General features: G+C 39.5%; 1 protein-coding gene across 1 annotated transcript in view; it reads right to left on the bottom strand.

The window, feature by feature from the left end:
- Nucleotides 1–20,808, bottom strand: part of faf1 (Fas (TNFRSF6) associated factor 1) — a 47,841-nt gene that overhangs the window by 5,333 nt on the left and 21,700 nt on the right. Inside the window, exons 9-18 of the mRNA XM_077607950.1 lie at nucleotides 17,547–17,642; nucleotides 17,276–17,396; nucleotides 17,103–17,166; nucleotides 16,926–17,007; nucleotides 10,959–11,113; nucleotides 7,933–8,069; nucleotides 7,655–7,743; nucleotides 5,161–5,241; nucleotides 4,219–4,296; nucleotides 1,708–1,923 (exon numbers count right to left, since the gene is read on the bottom strand). Coding sequence (XP_077464076.1) covers nucleotides 1,708–1,923; nucleotides 4,219–4,296; nucleotides 5,161–5,241; nucleotides 7,655–7,743; nucleotides 7,933–8,069; nucleotides 10,959–11,113; nucleotides 16,926–17,007; nucleotides 17,103–17,166; nucleotides 17,276–17,396; nucleotides 17,547–17,642 — 1,119 coding nt within the window. The remainder of the gene's footprint in view (nucleotides 1–1,707; nucleotides 1,924–4,218; nucleotides 4,297–5,160; nucleotides 5,242–7,654; nucleotides 7,744–7,932; nucleotides 8,070–10,958; nucleotides 11,114–16,925; nucleotides 17,008–17,102; nucleotides 17,167–17,275; nucleotides 17,397–17,546; nucleotides 17,643–20,808) is intronic.

Raw genomic sequence — 20,808 nt, 5'->3', positions numbered from 1 at the left:
AACTCGACATTACTATAAGCGTGACACTCTGAAAAAGCTGTAAATAAGTAGAGCGAACTGAGTTGTCAACAGTTGTGTGGCATTACAAAAGCAATAGTTCTCTATCCTCCGATCCTGGCAGAGCAACATTGAGAGCGTCTGGACAGGATGGAGGCTTTTTCTGCTCTCCCTCATTTAATTACGACTCAGAGCTGCGGGATTAGACCAGGGCCTGTGTTCACTGGCGCTTCCACTCATCGGCTGTCTTCTTTGAATCTATCATTTTTTTCCTCAATCATCCATCTTTTTTTTTCACTAACTACTCCATGTGTCCTCTTCAGTCATTTCCTCATTAAGCGGCTTCTTCTCTGATTGCTTTGTTATTGCAGATTTCTTTAGCTGTCTCCAAAACCTGTTCCCTCTTGATTACGAAGAAAAAACTGTGAGTGCTTTACATGACAAAGTTGTGAGCGTTGCATGTGTTTGTATGAAAATATCAATGCGTGTGAACTGCGTGATTCTGACACATGCGTGTTTGTTATGTACTGGTCTCTAAAGACTGCCTGGGCAAGTCTGCACAGAGAGTAACACACACACACACACACACACACACACCTTAATACTGACATCCCATCCACTGATTAATGGAAATCTCAGTTTCGTTTCCAACAGCACAGCTAATTAAATGAGTAGTTAATATAGTGTTCATTAACTCGTTACCAAAGAGCATAACGACCAAGCACGCTTAATGATGTGGGTTGCACGAAGCTGACGCCTGCCGTCAGCAGAACCGCAGAGATTGGTGCTGACTACTGTATCCTCTAAATAGAAACTGCAAATTATTATTTAGTCACACTTAATGTCCTATTAATTATTAGGCTAAAGAAAAGCTCAAAATTTCCCGGACTTTTATTGTGTTTTGTTGGAGAACTTGTTAAGACCCTGACTGACGTCCCTTCCTAAGAGGACAACTCATGTACATATAAACTCTTATACACTCACACGTCCGCTCAGTGAAACTGTTCAGGGCCATTGTTGGCTTTTATTGATGCGTAGATCGTGTTGTTTTACCTTGTTTTGTCGCCGGTCTTTTGCTCGCCCGTTGTTTGGGTCCGGGCGACCAAAAGAGCGGCGACCAAACGACCGCACACGAATTGGCATGCTAAGTAATTGTTATGCACTGAAGTAAGTGGTGAAGAAAATAAAAAGGAAATAAAGTGTGTTAACGGCTGAGTACAGACAAATTAGCAGTTGTTTTAGAAGAAAACCGATATATATATTGATACTGTTTGACTTATTCGTTGCCATTTAGGGTTTAGATATAGTATCTGTTTGGGGTAATGAGTATCGTACTATTCATGATAGACTAAGGAGTCGTAATGCGTTCTTTTATAAGTGCCTTATTAGAAATCCATAGCAAATATATCTGACCAATTGAACACATCTTATACATTAATAGGGGGAAAACATGCACTTTTTTATTTGAACTAATTGAGATATGTTAATACTTTAAAGAGAAATGTAAAAATGGCAACCGTATTTCGTCAACTTTTGAAATTTACTTGGACCTGGTGTTAAATGTCAGCAAGACAATGTTCTTGTGTGTTTAGTGTACTTTAGTATAATTGATAAGTGGTTTGAAAATATTGCTGCTGCACACCATTGCTGAAATTGAATACTATTCTGACACCGATTGCAGTATGCGAGAAAAAGAACCACATTACTCACATTTCTACGAGGAAAGGTGGTGAGGAGCTTGAACTCTTCGAAGGGGTATCCCTTGGAGGCCACAAAGTCAAAGAGGACCTGGAGTTTACAGCTGCCCAGGAAGCGCCTTTCCAGAAACTCGCCACTGGGTGTACGGATTCGTAACTTGCTGATTTGCTCCAGCGACTCGTCTCCGGGCTCTGGTGGTAGGGTCTGCTCCAGTGACAAACGTATTGCCTGAGAAAAAGAAACCATTTAGTCTGTACACTTGTTGTGGTAGACTTTAAATGTTGCATTAAAACTGTAGGCTGAAATGTTGCAAAGAAGATTTCCAACTTTTTGCAGCTCCACTCTAACCAAAAGATAATTCTTTATCTGCTTAAACAGCTAAATGTAGACATAACATGTTATTTAAAAACTTGAGGGAAATTTTCCTCTATGCAATAGGTACGTTTCTATATACAGTAACATATATGTACGTGCCTGTTGACTGAAGGCAGCAGGCTTTACATACAGGTGGAGATTAAATACAGCTGTTTGGCGTTCACCCTCACACACTTATTAGGCAATACAGGTAATGTGACTTTTGTTTTATGGCAACGGATTCAAGTGTGCAATACCGATAAGTAATTAAATTGCACTATTAGTCTCGACTAGGGGGGGGGGCACATTTACATGACTTTCTAGTGATTAGGATCTCTCCCAAACACGTCTTGACCACGACTAACTCTGTTCACCAAAGTTTACTGGATCTTGTGTCTCGTCACTAGATGAAAAAAAAAGAAGAGTTCTGCTTCATAATTATACGCAGCCAGAGTCCCATCAATAGCTCAAGAACAGTTTACAAGGGGGGAAAAGTATTTTACAAATTCTACTTTGGACTTTTGTACTTTAGAAAACACATGTGGCTTTGTTGAAACAAAAGGCTACCATTCACCTGTCAGATTTCACAGCACAACTAATCAACTCTCATGTGTTTGGGAGACAGCGTTTCAGCTGCTCCCAGGAGCCTCCCTCTTCATTCTGCTTCTGCCCCTCAACTCCTGCTTCCCCCCGCTTGTTGTTCCTGTTTGGCCAGCCGGGGAGCATATGCTGTGACAACACGCCCCGGCTTTATTTACACACCATAATGCAATTATATTTCATAAGAGTGTACAACAGTAGCTCATTAGCAGCTTCTGGTGTGAGGTGGGCTGGGTAGCGCTCGTGCCGCGCCATCAACAGCTCCCTCAGGTGCAAGAGATGATGCTGACTGAGTTCAAGGGACCCCGGGGAAAAAGTAGCACACACACACACACACAAATAACAGATTGAGGTTGCGTATGATGGTGGCAGGACAAATGGAGTGAGACAGTCAACCACAGACAAGCATAAACACCCAACAAACGTGAGCGCTAGCGTCCCTAAAGAAACCACGGAACACGCGTCTGCTCAGGTGCGGTGCTTGGTTTGCTTAATTCAAATAACCAAAAGCATCTCGCTATTCCTGGATCCGGCGAACCACAAAAAGCAAACAAATGATGAGTGGCAGTGCACCTGACAGCCGTACAACTGTAAATTAAGGCCCCTACAAAAGTTTGGAAATAGTAAATCAGTTGAAACATGAAAAAAGTGCACCACCCTGCCTACAAGATTACCTTTTTAAAAAAAAATCATTTAATCGGAAATTTTCTAGAATGGAGGCTATTTGCCATAGAATTAGTGAACAGTAATTTTCTAAGGGGCTCAACAAGTTTTTGTGATAAAAATCTTTATTTGTATTTTGGAATAGTAAAACACTGACTAAAAAATATATAAACTCTATAAAGCTTGGGCATGGTAATGTGATATATATCGAGCCGTAGTGCTCAGTGTTGTACAAAACGCACTGGTGTGCACACAGGTCTACAATGATATAATCAAGGTGGGCGGCCAGAGACTCTTTTGTTGTTTTCTGTTTAACTTAAGTGACAAATCACCTGAGCGAGCAGCGTCACCCAATACCACTTGGTGCCTGCCTTGAGGCGTTTTGCTGCTGAGCAAACAGCAATCAAGCGGCACTACGCCGTATCACTACAAAGCGCATAACGCCATTGGCGTCGTCATTGCAGAATTATTGTTTTTCCCATATGCGTGACTGTGTATGTGTGTGTCTCACCCCCCCATTTGGCATACAATAATTGTTTTCAAGTGAATATATGTGTTTGCGCACAGGCCTGTGAGCAAGCCTCAGTCTTTTGTTAACTTTGGCTTCAATATGGGCTTGTGTGCGATACCAATGCAAAGCAGCTAAACAGAACAATAACTGTGGGTAAAGTTGGGTGATGTGGGTGGGAGGACTCACTGTCAGTAAACTATGGTGTTCTTTTCAAAGGCCTGCGTGCCTGATAACATCCAGTCTTTTAAAGGCAAAATTAAAAAACATTACTAATAGAGTCATTGCTGAGAACTGATTAACAGACGGCAGCACGGCACTAAAGGTAATGCATCTGCTGAGGTGAACATTTTGACCCCAACTAATAATTAAGTTATAGGAGCGTGATGAAAACAAACCTGCTTCTCTTCCTCCTGTTCCTTTCTCATCTGTTCCAAGCGAACTTGCTCAGCCTCTTCTCGCTCTTGAGCTTCCCTCTGAGAAGGAAACCAAGAATTTACACAGAGGAGACCAAAAGATAGCCGAGTAAGGAAAGTAGCTGTTTCATTGAATCATTTGTGATCCAGCTTTCAGTGTATTGTTAGAATTAAGTTTTTTTTATTTCTGGTTAGTTTTGGAGTCATGACATGAAATCCATAGAAGCTTAAGAATTTGTATTCAATTCATTTGGAAGTCTTAACTGACTGAACAACATAAAACACTCAGTTTTCCAATTTTTACCCATTGCTGGTTGATTGAAAATATGTGTTAATGTTTACCAAATCGGATTAAAAAATGATTCACTCTTGTGATGCAGTGAAGTCGACATCTAAATTATTTCTCATAGTACCAATTGTCCCGATAGTGATCTTATAGACATTACAGTATATTTAATGCTCTCCCAATTTAATACTTTAGACCAGGGGTGTCAAACTCATTTTTTTGTCGCGAGCCACGTGCTAGTTTCAATTACATCCGGAGGGCCGTTATGTCTTCCAACTAGGCTGCCAAAATTAATCGATTAATAAATTGACAGCTTTCTCGATCGTGCTAATCGATAGATCATTTTTGGACAATCAAATTAGTACACTTTTTTTGCAATTATTGATTTAAAATGAGGAAACACAGGAAATAATCTACAATCTTCATTTGAATTTCATCATAAAACAGAAAGTTGGCACTTATCATTTACTTTCTCGGGCCACACAAAATTATGTGGTGGGCCAGATTTGGCCCACGGGCCGCCACTTTGACGCATGTGCTTTAGACTTATCCTTAGTAGCATCTAGCTTATTGTCGCATTTTACACGTGTGTTCCAAGCAAGCCAGTGTAGATGGATTTGCTTTCATTAATTTATTACCTTCTTCCGGTCAGCCTCCAGAGACAGACGGTAGGCCTCGTCCTGTTCTCTCTTCACCATTTCCCTTGCTTCCCGCTCGTCCTATGTGAAATGAGAGAGAGGACGTGTCAAATAGAAAGTGAAAAAGCACGAGTAAAGAAGATTAAATATAAATTGGGGGGAAAAAAGAGTTAGAAAGAGAAAAAGAGAGGCATAAAGAGAAAAGGGGGGAAAACAGTGAGCAAAAGATAAAGCAAAAGAGGAAAAACAATGCAAAAAGAAAAAATGCTAACAAGAAAGAAAACGATAAAGCACAAATCCGGGCTAAACACATGTGAGCTGTGGCAAAGTGGGTGTGGAACCAAAAGGAATCGAGGCAAAAGAAAGCGCAGCATGTTAAAGTGTGGTTACGTACAAAGACCAGATATGAAAGAGTAGCAACAGAGGGCAATTCATTGTGACCAGAATGTCATTTATCAGACTCTGAACTTCTTTTATGTTTCCTCCTCCCATTCTTTTTTTTATTCCCTTGACTTCTCTCTTCCTGTTTGTACAGAGGGAAGGGGAGCGACGGCCTTTCTCTATGTACCTGCTGCGGCCGCAAAGTGCTTTAGAAAGACCGGGACTAAATGTGAGGATCTATTGTGTTAACAGTGAACAGCCATTAGTTTTCACTTTTCTGAGAGCCCACGCTGTGTGTCCACCCGGATATGGCAAAGGAAGCTTATTGTGATGATCCGAGGAGGCCACTGTGAAGCTAAGCAGTGGGTAAGCAAAAGGACGGTGCGTATTGTTGCTTTGAGGCAGCACATGCAAAGGATACATTTGTGCTCCAGGTCAACATAATGGATGAACACAGAAAGGAAACGGTATAAGTGGTTGAAGGTTACATTAAAAAAAACGCTATTGTCGATGACTGCACATGACTCACGCAAACAGTTGTAACAAAACATTTGATACATCAGAAACGACTATCTGGAACTACCTAGAAGTCCTTTAATTAGTCCCATTGATACATATTCCAGATTGTATCTTCAGTGACACAAATTAACTTTTACTGTACTCAGTTTTTGCCAGCATTAATGCAAGTTAATTGCTCATCATTATCATTTATGAGATACCTCTTGTTATTCATATTTTCCCAGTCACTTTAGTCAACCAAACTGATTGAAGCAGCCGTCCCTTTAGTGCGCATTCAGCTGATGAGCAGCTGGATACTGAGATGAAAACAGAGACAACCACTGGAATGACTTTCGAGGAAGCCAGAAATGTTTAAAGACACAAAATGGCTATCCGGTCGCTCTGTTGTCAGACATTTATCATCACAAAATGTCTGCAAAGTGAGTGGATGTCTGTGTTTGCAGTGTGTCAACAAGTGTAATGGGGAAAAAAAAGAATAAAAGGCGAAAATTGTAAAAGACACAAAGAAAAAAAGAAAAAAAAACATAATAGTAAGTAAACTATTACTACTATACTTGGGACAAGTCAACATGAAGATTAGAATCATAACAACAATGTCAAGGCTGACTTCACTCACTCAGCCCTGGAGACGAGAACAGGTCCTGTCAGTAAGAAGATTGACTCAATTCCTGTGGTTATTGGTCTTAATAGATAACCGCACAGCTGCGTCAGGCTTTCAAAACAACTAAAAATCTATGCTGTCTCATGTGACAATTTTGCAGACTTTTTCCTTCAGGCAGGCTTGCACCTGGGTTATGAGCCAACGTAAATACCTTTTTCACAACAACTTTACTGTACTTTACTGTGGTTTCTTACTGATTGAGCTGAGCCATTGATGAATTTAAGGCACTATAACTCCTTGATATAAATGTTTTATGCGATTAAAATCGATCCGTGTTTGCGGTTCCCATAACTGTCATGCAACAGCTTTTAAATTAGCATAGTTGCTCAGAGACTAATTATTGGACTCCTAATACTGAGTGACATCTGCCATTTATAGATACTGTAGTCAAAAGATAGGCAAACTGGCGAGTGTGGGAAACTAACCCTTAACTCCTACTTAAACAAGAATGAGGTGAAACAATGTCTGTGTGTCATTAAAGTTAACAATGCATTCTGCTCTGCTCAAGCGTGTTGCTGTTCATCCTAGTTACGGCCCAGGTAAAGCAACAAACTTCTTCAGGCCTCCATTGTTACAGATGAAAGAATACAATGCCAAGCAAAAAATTCTGAATAACAAGTTGACAGTCCATCCCCCAAAAATACATTATTAGCGAGGAATAATTATTGTTTTATAATTTCCCCTGCATTTCAATGTATCAATATGAAGCACATTTAAGGGTAAAGCTACAAGTATGAATAGCATTCCTATATATAAGATGTATTTAAGCATGCAAAAAAAATAACTTCTTAGACCTCTACTAATGAAAAGGATGTTAAGCTGTCTTTTATTTATGTTTTACTGAACTGTGATAACTCTGATAAATTCCATTCTGTGTTTTGATTTTTCAAACAATATTCTTTCTGCTGGGATTGACAGGGAATGTTCATTTACCTCATCTTTTATGTCTTCTTGTTGCTGTGCTGTGAAGATCTCCATTGCTCCCATTAACCTCATCATTAGCTCGTCCACTGTCGTATTACCTGAGCGGTAAATTGCAGCCGCAAACATAAATCAAAATTGAATGCCCTTAACAGTGATAGACGTTGTCAATTGTAGCTCATGAGTTAATAGAATGATAAGTTATTGGCAGAAACAAGGTAAATAAAAAAATCATTGCTATTACAAAAATGAAACATGTATTTTACATATAATATTGTTAAAACATTTACCTTGAATAACATTTAGAACTTCATTGGAGGTACGTTTCCCCATGACTATGAGGAGCAGAGGGAATTGATCTGTCTTGTAAGTGCGTATAGTCTGTGCCACCACACTACCAAAATGTCTCGTGCACATGGTAAGTAATCTGAAAGCCAACCAGAACATTAAGAGTCAATGCATTGTTTTCACATTATTTGCTATCATTTGTTTTAAATCAATACAGATATTCCTACATATTATGTAAATATTCTCGGTAAGTTAAAACCTACACAGACATACTCACAAAAATATGTGAGTGTGCTCATTTCTACTTTTTGATCATACATAATAAAGACATGCACACAAGTGATGGCATTAAGGACTTTAAAACCAATTCCGCGTTTTCTTATTCCATCAGAATGACATGCTACTGCGATTGCGTGAATTAGTATGCCTCGCCAGACTTCCACAATTGATAGGGTAAGAGAGGATTTCTTATTCCATTACTAGGAGGGAAGTTTTTAAATTAACATTTCAAGCAGGGAAAAGGGTAGCAGCAAGCCCGAGCCCACCGAGCTCCCTCTAAATGTCATAATATTAATGAATTGCTATAGACTGAATGCAAATATAGATTACTTTTTCCCTCATGCCTTTTAATAAGATCTACTTTAATAACAGGCTGGTAAAAGAGAGGAATAGAACGAAGGGAATGACAACGGGTCAGAAAAGGGTGATGAAGTTGAAGGATGCCGTGTGGGAGGAGCTGCAGCTCATGAAAAGATCAAGTTAAAGCAGTTACTTCCAGTACTGTTAAATAGTGTTACACTGGTACATATTGCCCTTGTGTATTGTGTAAATAGCAATATAGACTGATTGATTGGTTTAAAAAAGAGACAATAAAGCAAGAAAAATAAAAAACATGTTTTAAAAAAATAAAAAAGAGTAAATGGGACAAAAACTGTAAGGAAGCCTTTTAAAATGACATTAAAAAAATTGCGGATGGGATATAATTACTGAACTTTGAGTGACCTACAATTGGCTATGAAGTTGGGTACCCAAAATCCTACTGATCATTTTGCCCTAACACTTAACAATAGCCTGTGGAGAAACTCTAACCCGTAATGAAAGACCAGTGCACAAAGGACACGAACTTGAAGGGTAACTCAATCTAAAATCTCCATTCAAACACAAGAAAACCTGGTTTAGTCAGCCATCTCAAAGTCAAAGTACTGAAAATCATTATAAAAATGCAGTTGAGACGGAAATGCACTTTTTGGGGAAATAACACACCAAGAGGTTGTGAAATAGGGGGAAGATATACATTGTCATGCATAGCATTTAAAAAGCTCCCTTAAATTAACGGGCATAGCCTTGGCATTTTTGGCCAAAATATCTTGACGGCTTCCAATTTGTCACACATGTCCAACTCTAGCTGAACACGCAGACAACTAAAATAGTAAATGTTTCCCCGCAATGTCACCTTGCATTTCTTGCCATCAACTTGATGACTGAGGATTTAAGTAGACAAGCCATGTGCTTCAGGGAGCAGGTGATGACTCAGGTTAGCACAGTAGTGAGTAGCACTGCAGGAAATCTGACAAACACTTGTACTGGAATGGTTATGGATGTGAACTGGATGCTCTGACAGCTTTCCGTGTCATAAGCAAAGTGTTTCTGGAAGCCAGCGGAAATGCTTTGTATTTGAAAAGGATGGTTTGGTCTCCGTCTCGACAAGTTAGGCTTTCAGATAGGGAGGTGTCGAGATGAGAAATCAAGCAAGAGGGAGATGGTTTGTTTTTATGACACTCTTTAAATAAGACTAAAGAAGCCAGTGGTGAGACATGCACTACAGTACAAGTAAAATCAAAATAATGAAATAAGCATTAATTCTCACAGCAGTAAAGGTTTAAAGTTGTTATTTTCTAAAGCACAAGCAAGGCTCCTTTAAACTTTCACCAAATATACCGCAAAGAAGCAACTGGATTAAGGAATATATTTTTTTGTCCAGCCATGCAATATACACTAAAAATACTGTTGTCTTCTTTTAATTGTCCGATGCAAGGACACAACAACAGTTCAGTATATCAATCAACATTTTCCTTGAGCGACAACTATATTGGCATCCAGTTGGCGAAACTGTACTTACGTATAATTAATCTTATGACTGGGCAGTTTGGGAGAATACAGAAGGAAGACACATTCAAGTTTCAGCAGGTTTGTTGCACTGGCTCACACATACATACTCCGCGTAACTGTGATTGATGCCAATCAGCAGTCACTCCGGATCAACCCGGGAGCGTGAGAATGCCGAGAAGCTGTGTTTGTGAGAGGGAGCGAAATGTTCATTTGTGCATGCATGCGTTAGCGGCGAAGCTGTGACTAGCTGTGTGAGATGAAAAGCTCCAGATGTTGCCTGCCTTTAATGTGTAATAAAAAGGCTCAGCTGGGGCAAAAAGCAAAGGAGGCCATTGGAAGAGAAAGGAGAACAGAATGAAGGAAGGAGGGCATTTCCTTAAAAGAAATAATGGAGGGATGGGGTCAGGGTGCGATTCTTTCTTAAACGGCTCCTACCAGAGGGCAGGCTTAACTCAGGGGGTTCTTGCAAGTGGAAAAACACTTGGGTAAGTGGGATATTTATAATGAAAATTAGCAAAGAGGGAAACTGGAGGCATGAGGGGGAAAAAAGCAAGTCCACCTGAATCTCCTTTTCGGAGTAATTAATTTTTTTAAGGACATTTAGATAATTATGAAATACAGGTCCTAACTAGCAGCGTACCATTTTTTAAAACTGAAAAAAGCTATTTATTATCACAATCTGCAGGATATTGAGGGGGAAAAAAACTTGTTGAAAAATAAACTAATTATTAACTACAAACCAGGAGTAATAAAAGCACTGGATTCCACTAGACTGTCAAACTATCCCACAGAGATGAAACATTAGTTAGTGAATCAATCAAAAGCATTGTTTGGAAATGTTGGTGCCATGATTGGCTCTTGTAATTTATACCATTACATTACCCAAGAACTGGATGGAGTTAAAACAGAACTTTGCTACCTGGCTTTGTTGGCTTCTTTAGTAACGTCCCAGGCCCATGTGATGAAGTTCTGACTCAGGTAGGAGACAATGGAGTCAGCACACATCATTTGGGAACAGAAGACATTGCTGAGGACACTTTCGTCGTGGTGGAGGTAGATGGCCAGCAGCTTTCTCTGCAGAAGGAACATAATTTATTAAGGATTTTCATATAAACTGACCGGTAGGAAAATCTGAGTGGAATAAGCACAAATTTGCAAGCAGCTAAAGAGACGCCAAGACTTCTATATAGGCAATGGCGAGGCCAACACTGGCAAATACTACACGCAATCAAGTGGAGAGTGGTGTAAATAAAGCTTCTCTCAGAGGCATCAAAGATATGGCGAAAACAAAATAGACTGATCACTCTATTTATTTTACACCAAATGCCAACAGCCTACTCAGGTTGGTAGCAGCAGGGGCAGACAATATTGACGAAGCTTCAAATCCAAAGATATTGACACCTTGATATAAGCCCAGCATTTTCCCCGCTGACTATCTAATTAAAAAACAAACACACCCACAAGCATAAAAGGTTCCAAAGGACAATGTTGGAAGTAATGCTCTCTAAATTACATGTCACTTTTCTTGCAATGAAAAGAACAAATAAATTTAAAAAAAAACTCTTGGCTTGTTTTTTAGTGACAGGCAACGTCAGAAGGTGCCTTTCTGCGGAATAGTAATCTAGGCCACGTACAACAAAAAGCGTGAAATAAAAAAAAAAAAATCTACACGGGGCGTTAAATGCAAGGGAGAGTGAAAGACCAAGTTGTGCTATACTGTGGCCTGTGTAGAATAGGAATGGGAGAGCACTGCTGTGTTTGCTCAACGATTAGAGCTTTAGAATAATCTCCAGGGCTCCTAGAGAGAAGGAGCTGGGGACTCATTCATCGGGCCGATTCAACGGTCTGAAAAGATTAAACACTCATGCTGAGAAGACAAGCAAATTCAGTCTTGAGAGAGGAATGAGTGAGAGGGGAGGGTGGACTTTTACAACATGAAGAAAAAACAACAACCCGATACATGCCCGAACGCTGTCATCCCAACACATGCACAAAACCAAACTCTGTTGCAGCCACCGGCGAAGTACTCACATTCGCACACATGCATGCTCAATTAGCGTAAGTGTAAAGACTAATCAAAGTGGTCATTTGGGCCAACTGAACTCCTTCATCTTGGTTAAACTGTCCGTACCCCTCTGTTCGCCTGCCGCTTTCAAGTTGGATCTTTTGTATTGCCTGTCTTAGCAGGGAGGAGCAAATCCCCGTTCAGCTAAATTACTAGGTCCAACCTGAGTTAGATAGTGACCCCATAGCCTTTCTTCACACCTGCTCACCTAAATCTGAGCTTGCTTTATGTGTGCGTGCATGCGTATGGGTGTGATGGCTGCAGGTTAAACATTTGAAATTGAGTGGAATGTCTTTGACATAATCGAGATTGCATTTTATTTTCAAAACCAAAATGAATTCAAACAGCAAATAATGAGTCACTGCAGAATTAGAGGACATTTGGGCTTAAAATTATGCAGCATAATTTTTCACTTTTCTTATTTTCTACTACACATTCATCAACAATAGATGAGTATTACAGGCTGTATTAAAGATAATTGGTACAATTTCTCAAAAACTCTACTATAAACTATAACTCGCCTCGGAATCTAAGTGGCATTTATCAAAAAAACTGAATATAAAGAAGAAGAAATAATATACAAGTCGCACTGGGGTATAAATTGCATTGGGTGGCTACAACCCATTTATAGTAAAAAGGCATTTAATCTTGCGACCTGCCCAGGAAAGTAGAAATTAAATCATTACAACATTGCCGCAATGACGTGACAATTTCTGCAGAAATATGTGGTGGTGATGACAGGTGGCGATTACATATCACAGGCTGGATTGGATTATATAAGTAATACCACTGACACTTGCCAGACCCTAAAATATAGATAAAAATCATATTCTACCATGTGGTGAGATCAGCGGCCTTTTGAAAAAGTGGAGGGTGTATAAATGGCAACAGATAAGAATCAGGTGTTGGGCACATTTTTAATGGGGATGTAATCACTTTTTAACCAAGCGACAGCACTTTTGTGGTCTATTATTAAAGAACAAAGAGGGACCAATGCAGAAAGTTAGCAGGAATGAGTGAGGAGACCAGATAGTCATAGTAATACAGATGGCAGCTCTGTCTGGAAAAGCAAACACTTCAAAATGAAGAGCTCAAATGACTGATCTAATGACCTTGCAGACACTGTGGGAAAACACATTGAGATCAATGAGCAGCCACACAGGAGGTTGGCTGAAAACATTTGACGTCGTACAGACGGAAACGTCGTCAACTTTTAATCTCTCCAAAGTTCTGTGATTTGACTTATCTTACTGGTTTGGACTTCATGCTCTTTATTTAACCATTGGCTGCTGTTGACGCCGATACATGTCAAATTCATTTGAACTGTGTGGGCTGATAGTGAGTGCTCATGTTTCTGTGCCATTGACAGCGGGATACATCCAACCATTTCGACTGGGACGAATTTGTGAAAAAAAAACATCAAAGACGTTGGAACAGTAGAAAAGTGGGTGATCTGTTTCCTTAGCTTGAGTGGTATAAGTAGTAACATGCCTAAGTTACCTGTGGTGGTCTCTCAGCTCTTTCTCTGTCCCTAAAATCCTTTTCTGACCAGCTGCATTCTTTGTAAAAATAAAACAGTATATATCTGTCTAATCAGCTGAACTAGTATATAAAAATAAATAAAAATTACATGCGGTCAATGCAACAACAGAATATTTTTATAGCAACTTTGGTGCGTCTATTGTTAGTTAACTAACGGAAATAATCTAGATGGATGGTTTTTTTTGCTAAAATGAAATCTAAGTAAATTTTCTATAATAATCAATGAAAGATTGACAACTACAGAAATCATAGATCATTGAAATGGCTGATTATTAGGAAGATAAATAACAGATAGGATTCCCTACTTATTATTCAGTATCCTGTGTCTCTTTTAAGTTAACTTATTCAATCAAGACAGAGTAGCATGTGAGTTCGAGCTCTACATCGCGTATGCATACATCAATATGCCAGATGCCCTTCTGGTTGTGCTCTTTCCTCTTGACTCTGAAAAGACTATTGCTGGGTTCTCAAGCAGATACTTGGCAAAGATAAATCCCTGAACTCCCCACTCCAGCGAGCTATGAATTTTGATGTGTCTTTGTGTGTGGCAGACAGCGTAGGAGTGGCGAGCAGAGAAGAGAGGGGTTAGAGTGATTAACCGCTGCGTTGATGTGGATTTAGCAAGGACCGTGGTTAGTGATGGGTGGCCTATCTCTCTGTTCACTCTGACTAACCACTGATCCCCAAGAGAGTTCAGCTCAGGAGTCCAAAGCATTTTCATTAAGGATGGATTGAGTGCATCTCAACAGCCATACGCCCGCACCAAACACACACCTTCAGAAACACTTCATCAAATGTAGTGTTTTGCTTAGTGATTAGCCTCTCCCAGGCTTTGAGAGAGTGCCACTGATTCCTCTGTGAATAAACCCACTGTGAATTTCCAGTTCAGTTCAATATAGCATTAATGAGGGAGGCTCCTCTTGCACCCAGAACACAAAAATAAGGCAGCTTTTCAAATAGGGGGGTCTAGACCATCGCGCCAAAGTCGAAATAGAATCGTACGCAAATGTGAGTAAGCTACACAACAACAGTTTTGTCTCTGCTGCCTTTGACAAAACATGACAAACAAAGATATGCTAAAAAAAGCCTTCTTTGCATATATATATATATCCATCTTCCCAAAGTCACACTAACCACAACACAGTTGGGAGGCTAATTCAAGCTTTTCACCCGACTCGAACGAAAAAAACTGAAAATGGTTTTGACCCTGTGTGGTGATGAACGCAGTACAGAAAGGGTGAACAGAACACCAGGGAGAAGGCGACCATATTGCGCTGGCTTAGGGGGAGGGATCAACTGAGAAGGAGATGAAACGCCAAGATTTCCCACATTTTTTTTACCTCTTTCCTCCACTGTCACTATCTTTACCTCTGTCCCCTCACCCTAATTCCCTCAACTCCACATTTCTTTAAATGTCGGAAGTGTGCCCAAAGAGTGAGTTCCTTTAAAAAACACTATTGTTTACTACAGCATATCCACAACTTTTGTTTTTCTTCCATTTATTGTTTTTCTTCCCTGTTTTCCGTGTTTTTTGCTTGAACTGTCTTTAACATTTAATTAGACTTTTATGCATCATTTTATTTATTTTTCTCTCAATTGTGTCCTGTCTATTTTCATGTGATGTAAAGCACTTTAAATTACCTTGTGTTACATTGTGCTTTACAAATAAATTTGCCTTGACGTTCACATTATCCATCACTCGCTATCTTGGTGTGTACTGGGTGATCTGAACTCCCCTAACATCTTGCTGTCCTCACACTCTAATACAAGTTTAATCCATACAAGCTGTCAGGTGATACGAATGTCCTTAAAAGGACAAAAGACGGAGAACAAGAGGGGGGTTAAGTGGTCATCTATAAGTAAACTCTGCAGCCAGGGTGACCATTTTTTCCCATTTGGGTGAAATTATCATTGGTAGTATTTCTGTTGCTGACCTCATGAGCTTTATTAACGCACTGTATATAAGTTTAAAACGATTTGTCAGTGTTGACTGGACATTTGTATTGTCCCTTAAACAGAGTCTTCAAATAATTTTCAAAACTACGTCCTACCTTTCTAATGAAAATAATCCATTCTCTAGTCTGGAGTTTGTAAAAAAAAAAAAAAAAAAGTACAATCAATATTTAAAAAAAAAAAAAAGTCTGCTTGTCATACTGACCGCTATGTTTCAAATTCTCCACTAGGTTAGCTATAAGGGAGAAAAATGTAATATGTCCCTTGACAGATATTAATAATATCTTCCTCGGTGTATATTTCTCCCCTGTGTTGTCTTAGACAAAAAAGCTGCAGTCAAGAGACATGTCGTGTTGAAATGAGATAAGATAAAATGAGTCCACAGCCAGCATTAAAATGTCAACATGCTTTGGAAATCGTACATTGTGATTTGTCAAACTTAATTTGCTACAAGTTTATACAATTGGAAATTTGTTTGAAATTGAGAGTTAAAAGAATCAGCATTGGAGCTCTATTTAACCATCATCAAAGAAAGCAGTAGATAAGCATGCGTTGGGTCTGGAAATGACAAATAAGTGTTGCTGCGTTAAAAATACACTTATTTACTAAGCCACTTATTAGGGTATGGTGTGAGCTGAAGGGATATACAATATAATTATGAATATTATTAGAATAATTAACTACCTACTAGTAATGCATGTCAAAAATTGCACTATCATGAATAGTTTGTTTTTCCCACTTATTTCAGAAGGTCACTGTTATTTTATATAGATTCAGGATAAAGCGTGAAATGTTCCAAACTTTTCTTTCAGTGTTTAAGAAAAGTGAATGTCCCAAAAGATAAATGGTAAAAATGTTTAGCTTGTCAAAACTTCAAATACAAACCCGTTAAGATTTGTTGGCACCAGTAGTATTAATGATGATGGCCATTGCAAAGGTAAAAATGTTAATGAAGACACTTGTGTTTGACTATAGAGGTTAGACTGTAAAAATGGGTACTCGGACATTTCGTCGAAAGACGTTTGGTCCCCGGACGTTTGGTCGACCGGACGTTTGGTCGACCGGACGTTTGGTCGCCGGGTTGTTACTGTTGAAACCAGCTCTCAAAATTATAATCATGAGAGAGAGAGTGAGTTTAATATCTTAATATCTAATATCTAATATCAAAATATCAACATATCAACAGTAAACTCTGTCATAATTTGACAGCGAGCGAACCCGGCGGCCAAACGCCCGGTCGGCCAAACGCCCGGTCGGCCAAACGCCCGGTCTATATAGTATAATATATAATTTAAAAAAAAAACACTGAGGATGTAACTGACTTACTTCTCTTGCTTTGCCATAAAAGGACTCTTGAGATGCTGCCTCCAAAGATCCAATGAAGAACATTGGGTGATTTTCTCCGTACCTACAAGAAAGACACAAATGCATAAGCACAATCTGACATTATAACATTTTGTTGTCCTTTTGGTTCATAAGACAAACAGTCGTCACCGAGCTCACCTTGAAGAAAATTCAGCAGTAAAGTGCAGTAAGGCATCACCTTCATTTTCACTATTCTCCGGCACTGCGCAGGTAAAATAATTGCAGCTTAATTGATGTGCTAGCAAGTCTTCAGCACAAAACACATTCAGATTGGTATATTTCCATGTATAACAACAATCTACTTTACATACTCATAAGTGTTTTCCGACAGCTTGTGGAGCCCGTTCCGAACATCTCTGAATCATCCACACTAAACTCGGGAGCATCTTCGAAATCTTCCTCGCTGTCGCTTATCATATGGACATCTGAACACTGGGAATGGAAACTCTACTTAACAAATGTCAATATGAGACATATTTGATGTTTTCACAGTTTGTATGAACAGCATTAAGAGCACAAAAAGGGAGAGTACAGCAAAACACAGCTCCATGAGTGCATTTGGGTGTGTGTGAATAAAAATACCCCTTCTGCGGGCTCCTGGGCATTGGCTGTGGAGGACTTTCGACAAACAGTGAGGTGATGGCAGGGATAGTTGATCCCAGAGGCAGCTAGCGTCATCTATGAGAGGAAATAAAAAGCCAGATACCTTCGATCAGACAGCACTAGCCAGCAAAAGCAACAATTTGTGTGTTCAGGGTTGCCAAGTTAACAACATCCTCGTTATTTCTGTTACCAAACCCATAAGAGGTCATGGAATGGTCTTCGTGTTGGTTAGATTTTTATTGGTTTCACAGGAAAAGGAAGGGCAATTTTCTAATAATAGTGACTGCTTATAATTTCCTTGAAAGGACACGCCCCCAGCTCTTTTATCCATGAGATTGAGCCTGACCAGGTTGAAATTTTTCGTCTGTGCAGTTTGTGATTTGATCCCAATCATGTTTTTATGTCAAAACAATCTGCAAAAAAATTGAACTTAGTGACGGTAAGACATCAAGGATCTGTCCACGTAGTGCATCCTACACAACCAATCGGTACACGGTCGATTGGTCGCCGGTCTTTTGGTCGCCCGGACGTTTGGTCGCCCGGACGTTTGGTCGCCTGGACGTTTGGTCGCCCAGACGTTTGGTCGCCGGTCTTTTGGTCGCGGTTTGGTCGCCCAAATGATGACAGAGAGAGGGAGAGTTTAGAGTTTAATATCTATTAACACATTGGCTGCTGCCATCTACTGTCAATTTATTAAACTTTCAATTTATTAAAAAGAAGACAAAGCTAATTCACAGATGGTGTTTTTATTGAGGCAGTAAAACTGAGTGCTCTTATTTCTCCCAGAGAGAATGAAGGTTGCTAGAATTTGTAAGTTTTACTGATCTGTGAATTTGCTTTGTCTTCTTTTTAATACATTGACAGTTTAATAAATTGACAGTAGATCAAAAGACCGGCGACCAAAAGTCCGGGCGACCAAAAGTTCGGAGGACCAAACGTCCGGGCGACCAAAAGACCGCGACCAAAAGACCGGCGACCAAACGACCGCACACAAACCAATCCGAGTTTAATGTTAACATTATATGTTCTAATTTTAGTGAGTAACTCAAAGCCAAGGGGAACTCAACAATATAACCTGTACAAAGCAAGGTAAAACCAAAAGGCACCTGTTTTAATATGTATTTTATCAGAGACAAAAGAAAAAAATTCTGAGTCAATATTTTCTCAACAAGATAACATCTTAATTGCCGTCAACAAAACCCTATTAAAAAGGCTTGACTGGCAGTACTGTCTTGCAATTGCTTGCAGCCTGAATGATACTATTGTCCTAACGATACAACACTACATTCACGACATGTGCTAATTGTAAAGAGATAGTGAATACAGAAAGCCCAGATGCAGACTCTTTTTTTATGGGAGAGTGAACTTCTAAACAACAGGACTGAGTCAGGGCATGCAGGTTGGGCTGCGGGGGGAGAAAAGAGGTAGAGGAGTTGTCCATCCCCTGCAGAGGTGCTGGGATCGGTCTGGACACACAAAGAGCAGCTGGACGTGGTTGAATCAGGACACGATTACATGCAACGCCAATTGAGTCTGAAAAGGCTGACAAGGACTGCAGGGAGCTTGTGTGTCTCTTAAAAGAGAGTGGTCCTTCACGCAGGTCTACTCTTCTTTGGCAGAAGAGAATACAATAACCACTCGACCGAATCAGCTACATCAACCTTTTGTTCTGTTTTTCAGCGAAGCAGAGAAATATTTTTTTTTTAAATGGTCATAACTTCTTACTGTATAGACAGCAACCTCCTAACAATGCATTTGGGTGCTCCATTTATTTGGGGGCCAAGAGAAATTCAATGATTATTCATCTTATTTTGTAAATTTGATGTTTTCATATCAATATTATCATTTGGTATGTACTAAGACATTTCCACATTCACATAAAAGAAAAAATAATCAAATCAAAAGTAACCATTAAAAATTGTGTGTACCTCACAAAATGGTGTGTTCCACATGACATGGAAACCAGCATTTTTACTTTGTTCTGGAACCGTGAGTACCTTTGTTTAATGAACTGCTATTATCATATTTTTGTCATTTTGTGAATGGAAGTCTCTTCAAGTTGTTCCTTACTAGTTGTGAGCACCACGATGCTGTCAAATGGCTGACATCACCACTCTGACAGGTAAAGTCCACTCATGATACTGATTTCCAGCAGTTAAACCAAGCCACTGAAGATTTCAGAGAATTTTTATCAAATCCAGGTCTTCACGGATGTGACACACCGCAGGTTGCTAACAAATTCAAATCAATTCATCTTTACACCTATAATTCTATGCATTGCACGAATGAAGAAGATTCATTATTTGTGCTGCATGTCACCTCCTTCACACCCACACACAATACTAGTTCAAACGATAACACAGTTAAATAGTTCCAAATCACGTAACAGAAAAATTGGGTTTTTAAATAACTGCCAATGGAACGCGAATATCCCAGATGGCCCGTCCTTCTTTGTTACATCATTAATACCCAATATCACATAAAACTGGGTCCGAGTCTTAAATCTGAGGTCAAAGAAATTCTCCATTTGCATTAACATTTCTGTGGTACAATCAGTGGAAATATTCTCATGACTATAATTCTCAACCCCCAAATACACCAGTGTAATAAATCTGCAGATTTGGGAAAGTTCTGTACTTAAGGTCTTAAAACTTCAGAGCAACAACAATGAAAACTGACAACAAAATTGTGGATGTAAACAGTTAAGTTAAAAACTGTCATCAACTTAATAGTTGACATATATATATAAAAAAAAAAAAGAACGTGTTTTTTGCATATTACCAATTAGTTGTGAGAGTACCTCTTGACTCTTAGCGTCACACCCCAAGAACACCAAGGATGAACACTTAACTGAATTGGCTCACGTTACTCGTCTAACTTAATTCTCATCTTAGTTAAAATTTTGGGTCTGGCCGTAGCAGATGTGCAATTCATATTTCTCAAAGCTTAAACTGATTGAAAAGGACCAAATAAACAGGATTTGGCAGGTGATCTTTAGCCGCAAGTATAATTTGAGAGGTGAACGAGAAGTGGGGGTAAGAGATGTAGTTGTTGAGCTAGCCAAACACAAGGGGTGGGAGTCTAAAGGATATGAGGAAAAGGGCCCGACTATTCTGTCAAGTTCCCCCATCGAGTGGCAATCAAACGTGAGAATCTTAACAGCAGCCTTCGAGAGGCTCTCCTTAAACCCTTTACTCACACTGCCCACAATGAAGGGCTTTGGTGTGAGGGCCTAATAAGT

This window comes from Stigmatopora argus, chromosome 8, assembly GCF_051989625.1.
Source record: "Stigmatopora argus isolate UIUO_Sarg chromosome 8, RoL_Sarg_1.0, whole genome shotgun sequence".
NCBI classification, from domain to species: Eukaryota; Metazoa; Chordata; class Actinopteri; order Syngnathiformes; family Syngnathidae; genus Stigmatopora; species Stigmatopora argus.
This window is presented reverse-complemented; position numbering and strand designations above follow the sequence as displayed.